At 33.5% G+C, this 21,193-nt stretch overlaps 1 protein-coding gene across 8 annotated transcripts in view; it reads right to left on the bottom strand.

Moving 5' to 3' along the window:
- Positions 1 to 21,193, bottom strand: part of DLG1 (discs large MAGUK scaffold protein 1) — a 249,074-nt gene that overhangs the window by 51,129 nt on the left and 176,752 nt on the right. For all 8 annotated transcript variants that reach the window (XM_063094507.1, XM_063094525.1, XM_063094541.1 and 5 more), the window contains one exon: positions 11,199 to 11,301. In XM_063094507.1, coding sequence (XP_062950577.1) covers positions 11,199 to 11,301 — 103 coding nt within the window. The remainder of the gene's footprint in view (positions 1 to 11,198; positions 11,302 to 21,193) is intronic.

Here is a 21,193-nt window from a genome sequence, read left to right as displayed (position 1 = left end):
CTTTAACATGTCTCTCTCAGCATTCAACGGATCATCTACACAAAAAATGACTAAAGAAATACTGGATTTAAATGGCACTTTAGACCAAATGGACTTGACAGACATTAACAGGACATTTCATCCAACAAATGCAGAACATACATTCTTCTCATCAGTACACAGATCATTCTCCAGGATAGACCAAATCAAGTCTCAACAAATTTAAAAAGACTGAAATCATAGCAAGTATTTTTTCAGACCACAATGGAATAAAACTAGAAATCAACAACAAAGCTTTAGAAACTACACAAGTACATGGAAGTTAAACAACATGCTCCTGAATGATCAATGGGCCAAAGAAAAAAATAAAGCAGGAAATCAAAAAACTCATTGAAACAAATGAAAACACAAGTACAACTTATCAAAATCTATATTACTGCAAAAGCAGTACTAAAAGGGAAGAATAAGCATTTACATCAAATAAACTGAAAGATCCCAAATAAGCAACATAAGATTTCTCAATAATTTCTAATTTAAAATAGCAATTTAAAATAGTTTTAAAAATTTTAAATTGTAAAAAATTTAAAGTGCTGGCCCGTGGCTCACTTGGGAGAGTGTGGTGCTGATAACACCAGGGCCAAGGGTTCGGATCCCTATATAGGGATGGTCGGTTAGCTCACTTGGGAGAGTGTGGTGCTGACAACACCAAGTCAAGGGTTAAGATCTCCTTACTAGTCATCTTAAAAAAAAAAAAAATTAAAATAATAATTTCTAATTCTTCAAGGAATTAGGAAAACAAGAGTAATCCAACCCCACAATTAGTAGATGGAAAGAAATAATAAAGATCAGAGCAGACCTAAATGGAATAGAGAAAAAAAAATCAACAAAACAAAAAGTTGGTTTCTTAAGAAGATAAACAAAATTGACAAACTATTAGCTAGACTAATCAAGAAGAGACCCAAATATCAAAAATCAGAAATGAAAAAGGAACAAAATTTAAAAAAATGAAAAGTAGACAATACAGCTGATTCCACAGAAATACAAAGAATCATTAGAGAATATCATGTACAATTTTATCCCAACAAATTTGAAAATCTAGAGGAAACAGATAAATTTCTGGACAAATACATGCTACCAAGACTGAACCATGAAGAAACAGAAAACCTGAACAGACCAACAATGAGTAATGAGGTTGAATCAGAATCCACAGTCTGCCAATGAAGGAAAACCCAAGACCAGATGGCTTCATTGCTGAAATTCTACTGAACTTTTGAAGAAGATTTAATACCAATTCTTTTCAAATTATTCCAAAAAATTGAAGCAGAGGGTATTCTCCAAACTTACTCTATGAGGCCAGTGTGACCCTGATACCAAAACTAGGCAAAGACACAACAATAAAAGAAAACTATAGGCCAATATCTTTGATGAACTTAGATGCAAAAATTCTCAACAAAGTACAGGCAAACAGAATCCAAGAGCACATCAAAAAGATACACCATGATCAAGCGGGATTCCTCCCAGGGATGCAAGGATGGTTCAACATATGCAAAACAATATATGAGATATACCACATCAACAAAATTAAAGTTAAAAACCATACGATCATCTCAATACATGGAGAAAAATCATTTGACAAAATTCAACAACCTTTATGATAAAAACTCAATAAAATAGGTATAGAAGGAAAATATCTCAAGATGATAAAAGACATATATGACAAACTCACAGCTAACATCATTCTGAATGGGAAAAAGTCGGAACCTTTTCCTCTAGGAACGGGAACAAGATAAGGATGCCAATTCTCACCATTCCTATTTAATACAGTACGGGAAGTTCTAGCCAGAGCAATTAGGCAAGAGAAAAGAATAAAGGGCATCCAAATTGAAAAAGAGGAAGTCGAATTGTCCCTGTTTGCAAATAACATGATTTTATATACAATAAAACCTAAAGACTCCACCAAAAACTCTTAGAACTGATAAACGAATTGAGTAAAGCTGCAGGATATAAAATCAATCTACAAAAATCAGTAGCATTTCTATACAGCAACAAAACAAACTAGCAGAAAAACAAATCAAGAAAGCAATCCCATTTATAACAGCTATTAAAAAAAACCCAAAACAAAAAACCCAGGAAGAAATCTAACCATATGAGGTAAATGATGTCTACAATGAAAACTACAAAATGCTGATGAAAGAAATTAAAGGGGACACAAAAATCTGGAGAGACATTCCATGCTCATGGATTGGTAGAATGCTTGAAAATGTCCATGGTAACTAAAGTCATCTACAGATTCAATGCAATCCCTATGAAATTACCAATGACATTCTTCACAGAAATGGAAAAAGCAATCTTAACATTCACACGGAACAAGAGAAGACCCAAATAGCCAAAGCAATCCTGAGCTAAAAGAGTAAAGCAGGAGGCATTATACTACCTGACTTAAAACTACACTAGAAAGCTATAGTAACCAAAACAGCTTGGAATTGGCATAAAAACAGATATCTAGACCAATGGAAGGGAACAGAAAGTCCAGAAGTAAACCCACATACTTACTTTTAATAAAGGCTATGTTTAACAATTAGCTTGCACAATTTCTGAAATTTAACAATTGGCTCTTGCAAGCCAGAGTACCACTGACTGCTCTTAGAACAAAAGCAACTTCTGTGCTTCCTTAGCTCTGAGTTGCCAGTTTTCCTTCACTTTTTGTTTGATAATTCCCTACTGCTTTAACAGCTCTACAATGTTTTTAATAAGATGTTCATTATGTTTCGTGTAGATTATTAGTTGTTTTCAATGATTTTGCTGATCTGATTAATAGAAGTCCTAGCAAATTAAAAATTCCACATTTTAGAAATTTTAAAACTTTCTGTAAAAATGACACATTACTTTTTATAGTGAGGCAGAAAAATACTCTTTCCTAAGAAATAACTAATTTACTACAAAGCAGTTAAAGTCTCAGATATTAAACATTTAAGAAACTGGAAAACAGTGTCAATCCCTGATAATTTCTTAAATTTTGACTTACTTTGTTCATTCTATTCAGATTTCCATATTTATAGTCTTTACTTACTGTTAACAGTCCCTTATAACCATCTGTCTGATGTTCAAAACATACTTCAACATTTTCCTTAAAGTTACTTTTCCTTTAAACCTATTACATTTACCTAGTTAAGATTTCTACCTTTTCCTATTGTTTCAATCAATTCACACTTTTAGCCCTATCAATTTCCACCTTTTACCCACTCTGTACATTTTCTTATATTTTATTTATTTATTTATTTTGGTGGCTGGCCAGTATGAACCCTGACCTTGGTGTTGCAAGGGGGTGCTCTAACTAACTGAGCTAGTATATTTTATTTTGGGGGAAGAGTTTTGTAGTGGATTGAATTATGTCCCCCCAAAACTCACTGGAGCTTGAATTGTGTCCCCTGAGTTTTATGTATCAGAAACTTAGCCCCCACTGTGACTGTTAAGAGGGTAGGAAATCCTATTATGGTAACTGAAAGGTGGAGCCTTAAAGAGGTGATTGGATTGTAGGACCATGCCCTAGTGAATGTATTAAAAATGGTGGTGAGGGGCAGGGTTCTGAGGGCTTTAAAAGAAGAGGAGAGTCTGTCTTGCTCTCTCTGCTTCTACCATCTTTCAATGTGAGACCCATGGGTCACTGTCGCTACCACCAGATGGACTTTGGACTTCTCAGCCTCAGAAACTGTAAGCAATAAATGTCATTTTTCTTTATAAATCACCCAGTTTCAGGTATTTTGCTATAAGCAACATAAACAGACTAATACAAGTTTCATCTCCTTTTTTGGTTAAGTCATTTGCATCCCTCTCCTAGAAATCACATAAAAACTCATCTCAGCAAAGTACCCATTGGGAAAGAGCATTAATGTTACACAGGAGATTTTTCTCTATCCAGCATTTCAGAAATTTCTGTACCAAACCATATTTCTTGTCATGCAACATATTAGATAGTATCTGAGTTGCTGGCCATTAGTTAAATAATATGTGTATGACTACAAAAAGAGAGATGTTTAACAGCTAATTTTTTCATTTTATTCCCTTTCAACTTCTAACCTTTGTTTTCACCCCCACACTAGAAGTAAAAAGATGGAAGTGGAGGAGGGATGAGGAGGGGGACTGTGCTTTCCCCAATCTCTTCTAAACATGCAACCCCTATTATGAAGAAAAAAACTCATTTATACTCTATAACGAAATATATTAATTAAACACAGAGCTTAAAACCTGAGAGCAACAACTCTCAGAGAATGGATATAATGATTGATCTAGAAAAGGAAAATTTTCTGAGTAAAAAGGCAGGTTGTTTTAAGTTGTAAGAATGGGTATGAAGATTTAGGAAGAAAAGTGGGAAAGCAGAACACTAAAAAAATTTTTTAATTACTGCTATGGTCTGAATGTTTGTACCCGCCAAGCTCATGTGCAAGCTTAATCCCCAATGTGGCAGTATTGAGAAGTGGGCCTTTGGGAGTTGACTGGATGGTGAAGACTATGTCCTCACGAATGGACTAATCCATTCATGGATTAATAGCTTAATGGATGAGTCGGTTATCAAGGGATGGGTACTAGTGGCTTTATAAGGAGAGCAAGTGAGAACGTTCACATGCACTCTAGCCCCCCTTGCCATGGATACTCTGCATCACCTCAGAATTCTGCTGAAAGCCCTCACCAGAAGGCTTCTTGACCTTGGACTTCTCAGCCTCCAAGACTATAAGAAATAAATTGTTTCTGAAACACCCAGTTTCAGAATTACCAGAAATTTTCAGAAAATCTGAAATTACCCAGTTTCAGGTATATTGTTATAAGCAAGAGAAAATGCACTAATACAGAAAAAAGAAAAAATTTTTGAGTAAGAAGGCAGGTTGGTTGTTTTAAGCACAAGGAATGGGTAGAAAGATATAGAAAGTGGGAAAGAGACAAAAAAAATTTAATTATGAATTTGAAATTCGTACTACTAAACATCATTTTAAGAGATGACAAATGCTCGCAAAGAAATGCCACTTGTCAATTACAACCTCCCCGTACAATCTCCACTCCTTCTCTTTTTAGTTGGTACCAGACGTAATAATGAAAATAAAATCAGGAGGGGTTAGAACGCCACCTCTACAATTTAGACTTAAATGAAAGCTTTAAAACTCAAAAAAGTTAAGTGGCTGTGGACAGACCTTTCCGCTTTTCTAGATTTCAGTTTAGTCACTTGAAAATAAGGGATAATAAAATCAATCTCAACCTTTTCATTTTCTTGTGGAAATGAAATAAAACACCTCACACTATAAGACATAACCAATGAAAAGGAAAAAGTAAGTTTAATATATTAAAGTTTTAATTCTCCATAAGTTATATTTAAGTTTAATTCTTTTCAGTTAATTCTTTCTCCTTTATCTTTTTCCTTTATATCAGTGCAATACGATTAATGTTTTCTGAACCAAAATTGAGATTTAAAGTCTAAAAGTTGGTATAGTACTCTTGAGGAACAATGAGATAAAATATTTGAGGTCAGGGCTTTCCATGAAGCTTTACTGTGTGGATGAGAGTGAGTTCAGTGTGTGGGGACCACTCAGAACCTGAGAATTGGCATAAAGATTATTTTAAGATGAAAACATCTGAGATTCACCAGATGAAGGAAAAAACCTTATTGGAGCTTCCTAAAAGGAGCAACTTCTGAGAAATGAGGCTACCATAAATATCCTGAGGAGTCGGACAGCCCTGAAGAAGACAGAAAGACCACGCATACCTACAAAGAGAATGTTATCACAAACTTTCTCATCTCCCATCTGATCTCCTAAAAACTCATTTGTCTTTCCTATTGAAACCTATGTTTTCTCAAAAGAAGCTGTTTCTATCCTCTCCTTTTTCCCTACTAAGTTAGATATATAAGTCTTTAACTTTATCCATGAGCCAGCTACAGTATTTCTTTTGTTGGTTCCTGTGTCCATACAAAATAAACTTTTTTTCCCTGTTAACTTGTTTTTTATCAGTTTAATTCCCAGGCCCCAGTAACTGAACCTAAGAAAGTATGAGAACACCAAGGTCCAGGGTTTGATCTCTATACTGGCCAGCCTCCAAAAACACAAAATAATAATAAAATAAAATAAAAAAGGGCCCCTTCAGCAAATGTTTAAAAAGAAAGAGGAAAACTTTTTTCTTCCACTACGAGGGGCTAGAAAAAATCTTAACCACTTATCAGTTGTGTAACTGGTAAATTACTTGGCCTCTTTATACCTGAGTTAACTCAACTATAATGTAAAATGGGGATATTGCCTACCTTATAGGATTATCATGGAAATTAAGAGTTAATAAATGTAACATAGTACCACGCATGGCACACAGGATATTCTATCAGCCAACCCAAAGGAGATTCTTGAACTATAGACCAGGAAGTATTTGTTAACATTTTGAAATCTCTGGATATGGAGTCAAAAAACAAGCATAGTAATTCCAGTTGCCATGCCTTACTTCTGGTAATAATTCCCTGAAATGATTAATGGTAAAACCCTAAAAAAAATAAATTACTCCTTATCTTTGGAGTTAACAAAACTGAGAGGAGTTAGGAGATAAGGTCCTTTGAAATGTCTTGTAGAGATTATTTTTCTTATATTTAAAATCTAAGTCATAAAAATTCAAAAGTACACATGCTAAAAAATCCATAATAGTACTTTATGGAAGACTAGTAGGCAAGCTATAGATCCTATAAGATAAAAACTTAATCTTACCAAAAGCTTACCTCTTTGTTGTTTATCTGTTTGTATGTATGTATTTATGTCAGATAATCAATGAAGGAGAGAATCCCAAGGGATTCGCCTTCAGTAAAGTAAACATATTAACTGTAAGATGATATCAGAGTGTCAGCTCTTTCTATATTTCTTAAAATAGCTCACTGAAAAAGAAAATCTGAGTCTTATATTCAGCTCATATGCTTGGCCCTCACAGCAGTTACACTTTGGTGATGTGGAATTTTTTTTTTTTTTCTGAAGTGTTGTACAACACAAATACATCTGTTAAAAACATATAATTAATATTAACACAAAACAAAATTATCTTGTCACTGCCCAATAAGCAGACATAAGGTCAGCAGCAATATAACAAGGAGGACAGGCAAGTTTTCAAAGTACCCAAAACATACTTCTAAATTTTAACTGTCCTATGTTTGTCCTTCTCATATTCTTCACCTGCGATGAGATTTCTTATCTCTGCCCATCTAAATCCTATCCACTCTTTAGGTGCCCATTTAAGCCCCAACACTACTCTATAGCCTCTTTTATCTTGCCAGGCAATATGACCCCCTTCTTTTTGAATTTCTAAGGAAATTCCTGTCTTCCATGCTCTCTTGGTACTTGCTTTGTGTTTATTAGGCAACTGGTACCATAGCTGCAGTGAAAGAATATAACACACATCAATATTGCCAGACTAAGCACTAATCAAAATATTCCCAGTGAAAAATACCTAGATTTTGAAGGCAATAAGCCTGGAAGTCAATCCTAGCTATTACTAGCTTTGCTATTTAAGTCTACACCATCTGTAATAAACAGGGATATTGCTACATATTTCATAAGGCTTAAATAAATAATAAACAAATAGGCACCTAAATAAATATATAATTATAAACTGTGTTAGCTGTTATAAAAGTAAAATATCACAGCGTTATGAGAAGGAGCCAGCCATCTACTGAATAGAGAAAAAGAATATTTCCAAGAAAGAAAAAGAATGAGCAGAGAATTAGGAATAATAATAATCTGGTGCAGTCAAGGGACTGAAAGAGGTCTGAATGGTTAGAGCTTAAGGAGCAAAAGAAACAATGAAGGGCATGCAGAGAAGCTACATGTGTTGTGCTGTTACAATCACAAAGGGCCTTGCAAGCCCTACTGAAGAGTTTGGATTTTATTCGGAGTATAATGGGAAAGTGTTTTAAATTGGGAATGATGTAACCTACTCTTTGTATTTCAAAAGATCATTTTAGCTAATGAACAGAGAATGGATTGGAGGAAATTGAGAAAGAAGTGAGGAGACCTGTTAGAGGCTATTAGAGTACTTCAGATCAGGGATGATGGTGATTTTGGCTAGGCTAATGGCTGTGACTGAGAGGCTATAAAAGGGAAGGCAGGCAAGGATGACTCCTAGGCTGCTGACTTAAGAATGAATGGAGGTGCCATTTAATGAAATAGTGAAAGAATTAAGTTTCAGACACGTTAATTTGAAATACCAGGGAGAAACTCAGTTGGAGAAATCAAATAGGACACACAAATTTGGTGTTCAGGAGATGTTTGGAAAGATGATGAGTAATCAACATAAGGGTCTAACTTTGAAACAGACAATGCCTACTAAAAAGTAATTTGAATAATCAAACAAGAATATAAATTCTCCTTGATACAAAAATGGCTTCGTCAAGAATAGTTTAAAGTACTGAATACAACTAAAGAAAAAGTATCACTTGGTTAGAGTTTGGTGCTAATAACACTAAAGTCAAGGGTTAGGATCCTCTTACTGGCCAGCTGCCAAAAAAAAAAAAAAGTACGGATGAGAAAGATTCATACAGAAGAATGAATCCTTGCCAACTATTAGTGGCAAATATATCTAGTGGCTACATTAGGCTTAGTTAAGGGCCACCAACTATAAAAATGGTAAAGTGAACTATCCTAGTTCTGTTCTATGCTCATCAAGCATTAGAGTAATCCCTTCATTCTCCTATCAAACAATTATTACTATCTTATAAATAACTTGATATTTTTGTCTGGGTCTCAAAAGATTCCTTCTTAACATCTAGAGTGTGTTGGAATTTTGGCCATTCTGAGTCAATTTTCCCTATATTATGCTATGCTCTATCAATATAAGGATTCACTTCTTTTTATTTCAAGAAAGTTTTCTTGAATGCATTGCATTATAATTTCAAACACTTATTCTCTTCCTTTAAAAATTTTCTTTTTCAGAAAGTCTAATATGTATACGTTGCATAGTCATAGTTGCCTATCTTCTATTGCTAATATTTTCTTTCTAATCTTTTCAGATTCTTTTTATTTCTATTTTACCTTGTTTACTTTTCCTATTGTATCATCTATGTCACCTACTGAGTTTTCTGCAGTGTCTCCTTGCCTTTATGTTCTAATTTCACCAATTGGTGTGCTTTCTTGTTTCCTGAGTTCTGTTTGCCCAAAGTTATTCTTTTATGGTTGCTGAGTCATCTTTTCCTACAGTTTTTACACTTCTACTTTGTGGTCTTCTTTTAAAGTGAATGCATAAATTGCTAAAAACATTAAGATTAAATTTTCATCTAATTTGTGTCAATGTTTGTGTGTGTGTGTGTGTGTGTACTGTATACATGTGTGTGACTAATCAGTTGCTAAGCTTTGCTGATTTTTTTCTATCTCTTATTAATACCTTTGTATGAGTGTCAGGCTAGTCAGTTAATTTTAAATGATGTTTTACTGAATGAGTTATATTTTGCTGGACCAGCTATTTATAGAAAATTTAGGGGTCCAGAGGGATAGAAGCACAGGTAATTTTTAAAAGCAAAAGACTGTTACATTACCTGATCCTATAGAGGCAGACTGCTTTATCCAAATATGGACCCCTTGCTTCTCTAAACCAGACTTCATCATAGATGCCTTCTGCCCCAGCCTGCTTACCCCAATTCCCATGAGGCTTGCCATAAAAAATGAGGGATCATGTTTTTATACCTCGAAAATAAACTCCTCATCTTTAGGAAGTGCAATTTTCTGTCATATTTTTAAGTTCTGCCACCACTGAGCATTCTTGATATTCCATGTTTTTACTCCTCCCTTCTTTCCATGGGGCTTTTGCCAGATCTCAGCTGCTTAAGCAGCCTTTGCCTTTCATTTTGTTTCTGGGTATTATATCTATCTTCTTAGTTTTGCTTAATATGAGGTGGAGTTGTGTGGATAGGAGAGTGTGTGTATGTTTAATTTCCCTTGTTGCTTCTGTGTGTTTTCTGGGAAGGTCAGGGAGCCGATATTGATTTACTCTTAATCATACCTAAAAAGTCTATATTCCTAATAATCACATAAATGAGAGGCTGTGTATAATATAAGTAAGCCAGTTATTGTCATTTGGCTTCCATATAGTGTGCCTATAGGGTGAAAATGTGTTGGCCAGAAGATAAAAGCATGTGTGGGACCACTGGCAGATTTGTTTCTCACAAAAATTAATAAATTGACATTCCGACTTCATATATTATTTCCTATTTGCTTATTTGTGAATTTATTTAAATTTACCCCCTATGTAAATGAATTTACCTTTATTCAGTTACTGAGCCTGAATTAAGGTGAGGTTTACTAAATTGATAGAACCTACTATGTATTAAGCAATACCCAACATGCTATTTTTATCAGCTAAAAAAATCTTAGGTTTTGTTACAAAAATAAATCCTGCTCTAAGAAAAGAAGAATAAATGTAATAGTTGCTAAATTATAGAATGTTTCATTTAGCTTCTTTAGTCACAGTCACTTTTTCCTTCTTCATGTTGTTTGTGAACAAACTAGTAAACTATGTATTCTTTTGGGTGTTTAAGCTTTTTAAAAAATTCCATTGAGGTTTTATTGGAGAAGAGGTTATGTCAATGTACACTAGAGTCTTATATATGTTTAATGTGGCATGACTTCAAATTTTCCATTACCGCCTTCTTCCCCTAGAACTTAATAAGGTTATGTCCATGATATTTTACTGTCTTGAAACACATCCCAAACTTGCATTCTTCTTTTTAAGTAGTAATAATAGCTAATAGAAACATATGTTAAACTGCGATATTAATAAATTCATAATATTGAATTAGGTCATATTAATAAATATAGCCCAATTCAAAAGTTAGAAAAAATTTCGCAATACTAATTTTCTTTGGCAATATTACTATCTTTGCTCATGATTTTTATTATTCCTTCAGATCAATGAGCTAGAAAAGGGATACTGAAAGATATGTGTTCAGTTAGAAGCCAGATTTTTAAAAATAAACACTTAAAAAATAATCCAAATAATGGTGTATTACTCAAAAGAATGGCGATACAAGTTCCTACATCCTATTAAAAAACTTCTGACCTGGAAAGTGCCTTTGGTTCAGACTAGACAAATACTAGAGGAATCAGAACAAAACATAAAAAAGAAAAAGAAAATTAAGTTTAGAAGTTAACATTATTAAGAGGAAAAATTTTAAAAACAGAGATAAGCAATACCATAGATAGCAAGAATTTTATTACCTTCAGGTCGATATTGTGCAACAATTGTGACAGCTTGTCCGGCATTTTTCAATGCAGCTGCTGCCTGCTCATGACTGGCAGCTCTGAGGTCAACACTATTTACCTGCAAATCAAACCACATCTTAATTTGAGAGAAAATATCACTTTGGTTAGAAATCAAAATAGCCTGTTTTTTGAGTAGGCATAGATTAAAAACAAAAACAAAACGTTAGTTGCAATAACTTTACCACTAATGTTTTTTGTTCTGATTTATTAAAAATACATTGCACAGTAAAACAAGATATTATCATCACTCAAGGCAATTTTATTCACTAAAAATACTTTGCTTAATGTCAAGTGAACAAAATCAAAACATTTTCTTTCCCCCAGAAGACTGGCTATCAATTCATTGAAAAATGTACCTTCATTTGAAAACCTGAAAAATCAACAAGTGTCATCATTTTGCACATTTCATTTCATTAGTAACTCAAGCAATGGGAGGGGAATTCATTTTGCTTGTAGCATCCATTTACCCTGCCACATTCTCACCTCTACTGCTCAATCAGTTCCAATTCTTTTCCTTCCTTTCACAAACTAAAGCTTTCATTCTTTTGCTGTGACAGGAAAGCAATTACTTAAAAGTACTGAACTGACTTAAACAGAGTAAATGTCAATTAAATGAACCAGGAGAAAGACACTGTTTGAATAAAAGGCACTTCCTTGGGTGAAATAATTACTGAGGTGACTAATCCCACTCCAGAAGAATAAGCAACTTAATTCTTATTTCTGAAAGTCTGCCAATATTTAGTATATACTGCAAGGAGAGATTGTTCCTTTTCCACTATAAGACAAACTTAAGAAGACATTCATGGAAGAATTATACTTGAGTAACTTTAAATATATAATTAAAACAAAATTAAGAACCAGCAATGAATAGAGTACAGCAATGTTTGGGACATTCGTTGAAAATTTGTGGAAAGGAAGAACCATTATGCAATTTTTATATGAAAACCTGTTTCATTGAGATCTACTCTAAATCCTGTTAAAGATCACATACCAATTTTTGAAAATTCGACCACGAGCCCCCAAATTCTTGGGATCATAAAATTTATACAAAGTACATTTTAACCATGTAAAAATCTGATGTTTTATAAAGGATATCATTATGCAACTAAATTAAAACATACAACCACCAAATGAAAACCAAGATATAAGAACCCTAATCTAAACAAATATAACATAATGTGGTTATTAAAGAATATATCCAGCTGATAGCTATAAAAAACTCAATACAATGTATAAATAGTTCTACTTTATGCATAAAGAAAATCCTCCTAATTTCCAGGAGAACAAATTAGGGAAAAATTATAAAAGAAGATAAACTTTCAAGGATTATAATAGAAAAGATGAAATTCTTAAATGAATTATTCCTGTGCATTAAAAATCCTTTTGTTACAGAAAAGATTTGAAGACAACCTATATAGATTTAAAAGAGCATAATTTGTTGAGCAAGGCTACAAATTAAAGACTTTCCAAAATATTACTGAACCTTTCAATGGAAGATACATTATCAAGGATATTTTATAAGGAATTCCTGTAATGAGACACATATTTGTGTAAATAGCCTTAGGGTCACTCTTTTTTTTTTTTTTTTATACCAATATTTAAAAAAATGAAGGAACAATTCACATACCATAAAATTCACACATTTAAACAGTACAGTCATTTTCAGTACATTCACAAGGTTGCACAACCATCACCATAATCTAATTCCAAAATAGCTCGTAACCCCCAAAAGAAACCTTACACCCATTAGCAGTCACTGCTGTCTCCCCTCTCAATCTCTGGCAACCACTAGTGTTCTGACTCTGTGTATTTGCCTGTTCTGTACATTTCAAATAAACGGGATACTATAATATGTGGCCATCTGTGGTTGGCTTCTTTCACTCAGTATGTTTTCAAGGTTCATCCTTGAAGCATGTACCACCAGTGCTTCACTTCTTACTATGGCTTCTAAGAGGGTACTTCAAAAAGTTTGTGGAAAAATTGAATTAAAAGATAATATGAATTCTTCCGTGAACTTTTTGAAGACCTCTCAAATTTTGTTTATCCATTTTATACCTAAGCATTTTATTCTTTTTGATACTAATGTAAATGGAATTATTTTTGTAATTTCAATTTCAAGTTATTTAATGCTAGTGTATAGAAATAAAACTGATTTTTGTATATCCTCCAACCTTGCTGAACTCTTTTATTAGCTCTAATAGTTTTTGTTGTTGGATTTCTTAAGATTTTCTGTGTACAAGATTATGTCATCTAAAAATAAAGATATTTTTCGTTCTTCCTTTTTATTCTGGAAGACTTTTATTTCTTTTTCTTGCCTAACATCCCTAGCTAGAATCTCCAGTACAATGTTGAATGAATAGAAGCAGAAAGAGCTGACACTCTTGTCTTGTTCCTGATTTTAGAGGGAAAGCTTTCAGTCTTTCACAGTTTGTGTGATGTCAGCTATCGGTTTTTTATAAATACCCTTTATCAGTTTAAGGAAGTTCCTTTCCAATCCTAGTTTGTTGAATTTCTTTTCCCAAGCATAAAAAGGTGTTGGTTTACAATTGCTTTCTCTGTGTCTATTGAGATGACCATGTGATGTATGTCCTTTACTTTATTAAGACAGTGTTTTACTTTGACTTTTTCCTATGTTGCACCAACCATGCATTCCTTGGATAAATTCCACTTGGTTATGATGTAAAAGCTTTTTTTTTAATCCTTTTTTATACTTTGTTATTTTGTTGAGGATTTTTACATCCATATTCAGAAGGGATATTGATTTATGGTTTTCTATTCTTATGATGTCTTTGTCTTGTTTGGTATAAGGATAATACTGGCCACACAGAATGAATTTGGAAGTGTTCCTCATGCTTCTTCCTTTTTGGGGAAGAGTTTCGAATGATTGGTGTTTTCTTTAAACATCTGGCAGTACGCACCAGTGAAACCATCAGGTCCTGGTCTTTTTCCATTGTGGGTAGTTTTTAATTACTAATTTAATCTTCTTACTTATTATAGGTCTATTTAGATTTTCTATTTCTTCTTGAGTCAGTTTCAATAGTTTATGTTTTCCTAGGAATTTATCAACAATTATATAATACTGCCATGAGCCTCACAATGATCTTTTGGTCCATGATGGACAGGATGTACAACAGTGGTCCCATAAGATTATGATATTAGATTTTAACTGTACCTTTTCTATGTTTAAATACACAAATGCTTACCATTTTGCTACAACTGTCTACAGTATTCAGTATAGTATCATACTGTACAGGTTTGTAGCAATACAGGTTAAAGCAATAGGCTTTACCATATAGCCTAGGTGTGTAGTAGGCTATACAATCTAGGTTTGTGCAAGTACACTCTATGATATTTACACAACAACAAAATCACATAAGGACAAATTTCTCAGAATGCAACCCTGTTGTTAAGTGATATATGACTGTATATTCAACTTTATGATATATATCAGCTATAACTATATAATAATATATATGCATCCTTTGCTTTTAGTAATACTCTTTGTCTTAAAATCTAGTTTGATATTACTATAGCCACTCTAGGTATCTTTTGGTTATTGCCTGCATGAAACAATTTTTTTTGTTTCTAACCTTTCACTCTAAACTGTCTCTCTTGTAGAACAGTATGTAGTTGGCTTCTGTTTTGTAATCTACTCTATCAATCTTTGCCTTTTAATTGGAGTGCTTAGTCCACTTACATTTAATGTAATTACTAATAAAGTAGAATTTGTCATCCCCTTTGCTATTTATGTCTTATGTTGTTTTTGTTCCTTTACTTCTCAATTACTGCCTTCTTTTGTGTTAAATAAATGTTTTCTAGTGTACCATTTTAACTCCCTTGTCATTTCTTTTAATACATGTATTTTGAGTCATCTTCTTAGTGGTTACCCTGGATTATAATTAACATCTTATAATGAACTGATTTGGATTCATATCAATTTAATTCCAATAGTATATAAAAACTCTGCTGTCATATAACTCTGTTCCCTCTACCCCGCTTGTGGTGTTATTGTCATATTAATTACAGCTTTATATCACATGTGCCCATTAATGCAGATTTGTAATTATTGCTTTATTCAGTTGTCTTTTAAATCAGATTGGAGAAAAGAAGAGTTACAAATAACAAATACACTTATGCTGTGTTATACTTACCTATGTAGTTACTTTACTGATACTCTTTATTTCTTCATGTGGATTTGAGTTACTCTATACTGTCTTTTCATTTTAGCCTGAAGGATTCCCTTTAGTATTTCTCATAGGGCAAGTTAACTAGAGATGAACTCCATCAGCTTTTGTTTATCTGGGAATGTCCTCATTTCTTCTTCATTTCTAAAGGATACTTTGGCTGGAAATAGAATTCTTGATTAACAATTTTTTTCTTTCAGAACTTTTAATATGTCATCTCATCGCTTTTCTGGCCTCCATGGCTTCTGATAAGAAATCAACTGTTAATCTTATTAAGAATCCCTCACATATGATGAGTCATTTCTCTTTTGCTGCTTTCAAGATTCTCTCTTTGTCTTTCAGCAGTTTGATTATGATGCATCTATGGTGTGAATCTCTTCAAGTCTTTTCTTATGGGAGTTCATCAAGCTTCTTGGATGTGAGTATTAATATTTCCCATGAAATTTTGGAAGTTCTTGGGCATTATTTATTCAAATATTCTTTCCATCTCTTTCTCTCTTTCCTGTCCTTTAGGCACTCCCATAATGCATATTTTGGTACAAGTGATGGTATTTCATAGGTCTCTGAGGATCTGTTAATTTTTCTTCATTCTATTTTCTTTCAGTTCTTCAGCCTGGATAACCTCAATTGACCTATCTTCAAGTTTGCTGATTATTTCTTCTGCCAGCTCAAATCTGCTACTGAGCTTGTCTAAAGAATTTCCCATTTCAGTTATTGTACTTTACAACTCCAGAATTTCTATTTGGTTTTTATTTCATAATTTCTATCTCTTTATTGATATTTTCTACTTGGTGAGACATTATTCTCATACTTTTAAAATTCTCTGAACATATTTAAAACACCTGATTTAAAGCCTCTAATAAGTCCAATGTCTAAGCTTCCCTAGGGACAATTTCTACTGACTGCTGTTTTTAGTTATTTGTTTAGATACTTTTCTGAATTCTATAAACTCTATAAAGTCTGTATTCTTTGTTGTATGTGGCCGCTGAAGTCTTTGCCTGGTTAGCTTAAGTGGTCAGTGATTGAACATATTTCCTTAAATGCCTGGAACTAATAAGTCTGCCACTTTTTGCTGAGGACTCTGTGTGTATGTTAGGGGCATGCCTATAATACTAAGACAGGCAATTGATAACTCTGCCTTAATCTTCATTTCCTGCTTGCAGAGAACCTCATGGCCAGCCAGAGATGAGAGTTTGGGTAGTACCTTTTCAGGTCTTTCCTGAGCATGCACGCCCTGAATATGTACATGGCCTTCTAGATTCCAAGGAATATGTTGGAGATTTTCAAAGACCCTATGGAGAACTCTTTCCCCAGCTTTTCTTTTTAAGCTTCTTAATTAGTCTACTGTTTGCCCCAATGTTGCAGGCATCCACAATGTGCCCGCAACTGTTTTGACAATTATCCAGGGTTGTGAAGGGGGGTGCTTTTTGCCCTAGAGGAGCTCTGAATCAGGTCAGACACAGATAGACTTGCAACAGGATATTCCAGGAACCACCAGGACGGTTAAATTATGACAGTTCTCTGGGAATGAATCTCTGAAAGAGTTCCACCCCCATTCTGCTCCCTCCAGTGGCTGGCAGACTACTGGTTTTCACTGCAAATGTGGACTGTCCTTTTTCAATGATACTGTGATGCTGGAAAGCAGTGGATCGGACCAAGGCAAGTTAAAACTCCACAAAGCTTGCTCCTGTTATGGAGATTCAGCCATTTTTCTTGAATGAACACTTCCTTCATTGCCGCAAGCCTTTGGTTAATTTCCAGAGTTCTAAAAAAGTTCATTCTAACAATTTTGGCCACTTTTCTCACTGGTTCTTATAGAGCAGAAATTTTTTGCAGTTTCTTTGGGTCACTTTTGATTCTAAGATTCCATGATTCTAAATTTTCAGTGACTATCAACTGTATTCTCTACTTGGCAACATTAGAAGTAATAGGAATATCTCATTTATAGTGTTGAAAAATGTGGTGTTATACATATGTAAATTATCTAGATTACAAAACCTTTTTTATTCAACAAAAGTAGGTATTTCAAGGGGAATTTTTATAAAACCTATTATTTCCTTGCTTTCCCAAATAACTTATACTTTCTTCAGTAATGTAGGTTATTATTAAGAACATCAATAAAGGGTTGTGTTTAAAACAGTGGTTGTCAAAGTTTGGTTCCAGAAGTAGCAATGTTAATAGTTCATAAAAACTTGTTATAGATGCAAATTTTCAGATCTTACCAAAGTCCTACTGAATCAGAAACACTGAGAATGGGGTCTAGGAATCTGTCTTTTAACAAGGCTTTCAGGTGATCCTGATATAAGCTGCAGTTTGAAAACTGCTAAGTTTTGTCTGAGGTTCTTAAATGTATTTGTTCTAGAGTTTTCTTTTGGTTTTGTTTATTTTTTATTATCTTTTCTCATATTTTTTTTCTTGCTCCTAAAGCTTTTTCCTATTGTTTTCACGGTATTTCCCTACAGAAACTTAGTAAGCATTTATACTTTAAGGTTACTAATGCATACTGTCAAACATAATGCAGTATTTAACTACACTGACATTAGGGTGAACAACTCCCTGGACTGTCTAAGACTTTCAGTTTTAAAACTGAAAATAAAGGGGTTTCCAGACATTGGTCTTTCAGTGCTAAAACCAGGAAAGTTCTGGAGGAACCAGGTTGTGTTGGTTGGCCTAACACACTTTAGCAGTGTGTCAATGACCCATAAAAAGTGGTCCCACATGGATAATTAAAAAATATCTCTAAGCCAACTGAAAATTTATTTTGATACATGGTGTGAAGTGAGGCTCTAAGCTAATTTTATTCCCCTAAATAACTATTTAACTTGTCCAGCAACATTTATTTTGAAAAAATCCATTCCTTACCACAAATTTGTCCTTATCATACTGTAACTTATTTTAAAATTAAGTTTTTAACTTTTAAACAATAAAATGTACAAATTTAAACAGTTCAGCTAGAAGGATTTTGACAACTATATAGACCCATGAAACCACTACCCAAACAAGATATTATCACAAATTAGTGTTACCTGCTCATAGTTATCACATAACTGGAATCATACAGTAGTATTTTTGTGGTGTCTGTTTCGTTTTGCTCAACATACTCAGCTAAACTCATCTATGTTGTTTTGCATTTCAGTAGTTCATTCCTTTTTACTGCTGAATAGTAATACATTGTATAAATATACCACAATTTATTTAGCTGTTTCCCAGCTGATGGATTACTGGGTCATTTTCCAGTTTACGGATTATTATGAATAAGGCTACTATGAACATTCTTGTCAAAGTGTTTTTGTGAACATACATTTTCATTTCTCTTGGGTAAAAACTGGGTGATGAGGTCAGACATATGTTTAACTTGTTAAAAACCTCTCTAGAAGTTTTTGTAATGGTATGCCATCGTACATATCTATCAGCGATGAATAAGAGTTGCTCCACATCCTCACCAAAGAATGTTGTCATTAATTTTCCTTAAGCCATTCAACTGAGTGGGATATGGCTATAGGTTATGACTTCATAAGTATTTTATTTAGTTATAATCAATCTTTTTTAGTGTGCAGTTGAAGAGTTTGACAAATGTGTATGTCATATAGCCACCACCACAATCAAGACAGAGAACAGTTATATCATTCCTACCCAAATTCCTTCAAACCCCTTTACTCATTATGGTTTTTGCATTTTCCTGATGCCTAATGTTAAACACCTTTTTATGTGCTTATTGGCCATTCACGTTTTGTTCTGTGAAATGTCTGTTAAAGTCTTTTGTGCATTTTTAAGTTGGGTTACTCACCTTTTTATTGCTGATGTATACAAGATATTTATATATTCTGGATACAAGTATTTTGTAGGGTATATGTACTGAGAATATTTTTTACCAACGTGTGACTTGCCTATTTCATTTCTTAATGGCAACTGTTTTTATGGTTAGTGTTTTATATATCTTGTCCAAGGAATCATTGCCTACCTCAGGTTTGCAGGTATATTTTCTGATGTTTTCTACTAGGAAGATTATGGTTCCTGGGTTTAACATTTAGATTTATAATACAACTAGAATTAAGTTTTATGCCTGCAGTAAGACTGGTTGAGGTTCATGTTTTCACAAACAGATAATCCAGTTGTTCCAGCACCATTTGTTAATAAGACTTTCCCTTCTCTATTTAACTGACTTGACCCTTTAGTCCTATTTAAGAAACTTGCCTAATCCAAGTTCACTAAGATTTTCTTGTATGTTTTCTTCCAGAAGTTTAGTTCTATGATCCATTTTAAGTTAATTTTTGTAATATGGTGTGAGGTAAGAACTGAGGTGGCTCTTCTTTTCCCTTTGTTTACTTATTCTATCAATTACAGAAAAGGGTGTTTAAATCTCCAACTGTGACTGGAGATTTGTCCATTTCTCTATGTTGTTCTGATAACTTTTGCTTCATGTATTTTTAAAGGATTATTAGGTTCATGCACACTTAAGGCTGTTATGTCTTTTTGATGAAATGATGCTTTTATCATTGTGGAATCAATCTATAACACTATTTTTCCTGAGCTCTATTTCATCTCATATTAATACAGTAGCTTTCATATGCTGTTTGTATGGTGGATCTTCTTCCACTCTTTTACTTATAACACATGAGTCTTTATATTTAAAGTGAATTTCTGATAAACAGTAGATAGTTGGGTCTTGCTTTTTTGAACCATGCTGACAATTTCTGCAACTTAATTGGAGTGCTTACTGTAATGTAGGTATTAATTTGGTTGGATTTCAGTCTCACATCTTGGTATTACTTTTTATTTATCCTGTCTGCTGTTCCTCCTTTCCTGTCTGTCTGTGAACATGTATTTTTTCAGTATTCCAATTAATCTACTATACTGATTTTTAAAAACTATACCTCTTTGTAGTATTTTTAGTGTTTCTGCTAGAGATTATAATATGTAACTATAAGTTTTCACAGTCTACTTCCCCCAAATTTTATATTACTTCACAAACTGTAAGAAACAACTGTATAATTCCATCTTTTCTTTTGATTTGTGCTCTAGTGGCTTATATTTCACATCTACGAATGTTATAACACAATACATTGCTATTTATTGTTTTAAACAGCCAATAGTCTTATTATAAAACATGTAAAATTCTTTTTAAAAATTAGATATTTTGTATTTATCCAGGTATTTATCCTTTCTGTTTTTCCTAATTCTCTTCTGCAGATCTTGGGTTCCATCTGGTATTTCTCTTTAACCAGAACAATTTTTTTTTTTTTGCTTTTGTATTTAAAAAAAAAAAAATTAAAATTTTAACTTCTCAATATACATTGTAGTTGATTTTCATCTCCCTTTACCTATTCCTCTTTCCTCCCTTCCTCTCTCCCCTCCCCCCACTACTATATCATATCTGTTCACTTGCCTTAACAAGTTCAAAGATTATTATGACTGTTGTGTCTTCTTCGTCCTCCCACCCTTTGTTTGTTTGTATATTTATTTATTTTTAGCTCCCACAAATAAGTAAGAACATGTGGCACTTCTCTTTCGTGCCCTGTAAGTCTGTCAGAGACAAATTCTCTCTACAATCTTCTGTTTAAAAATGCCTTTATTTCACCTTCATTTCTGATTAATAATTTTACTGGATATAGGATTTTATGTTGACAGTTTTTTCTTTCAGCACTTTCAAGATACCATTCAAGTGCATTATGCCTTCTACTGTTCCTAGTGAGTAGTCAGCCGTCATTTGTATAGTTGTTCCTCAGTACGTATTGGGCTGTTTTCATGTCTGCTTTTAAGATATGC

This window comes from Cynocephalus volans, chromosome 1 (genome assembly GCF_027409185.1).
Source record: "Cynocephalus volans isolate mCynVol1 chromosome 1, mCynVol1.pri, whole genome shotgun sequence".
Lineage (NCBI taxonomy): Eukaryota > Metazoa > Chordata > Mammalia > Dermoptera > Cynocephalidae > Cynocephalus > Cynocephalus volans.
The sequence above is the reverse complement of the archived record's forward strand: the minus strand, read 5'-3'. Positions and strand labels throughout refer to the sequence as shown.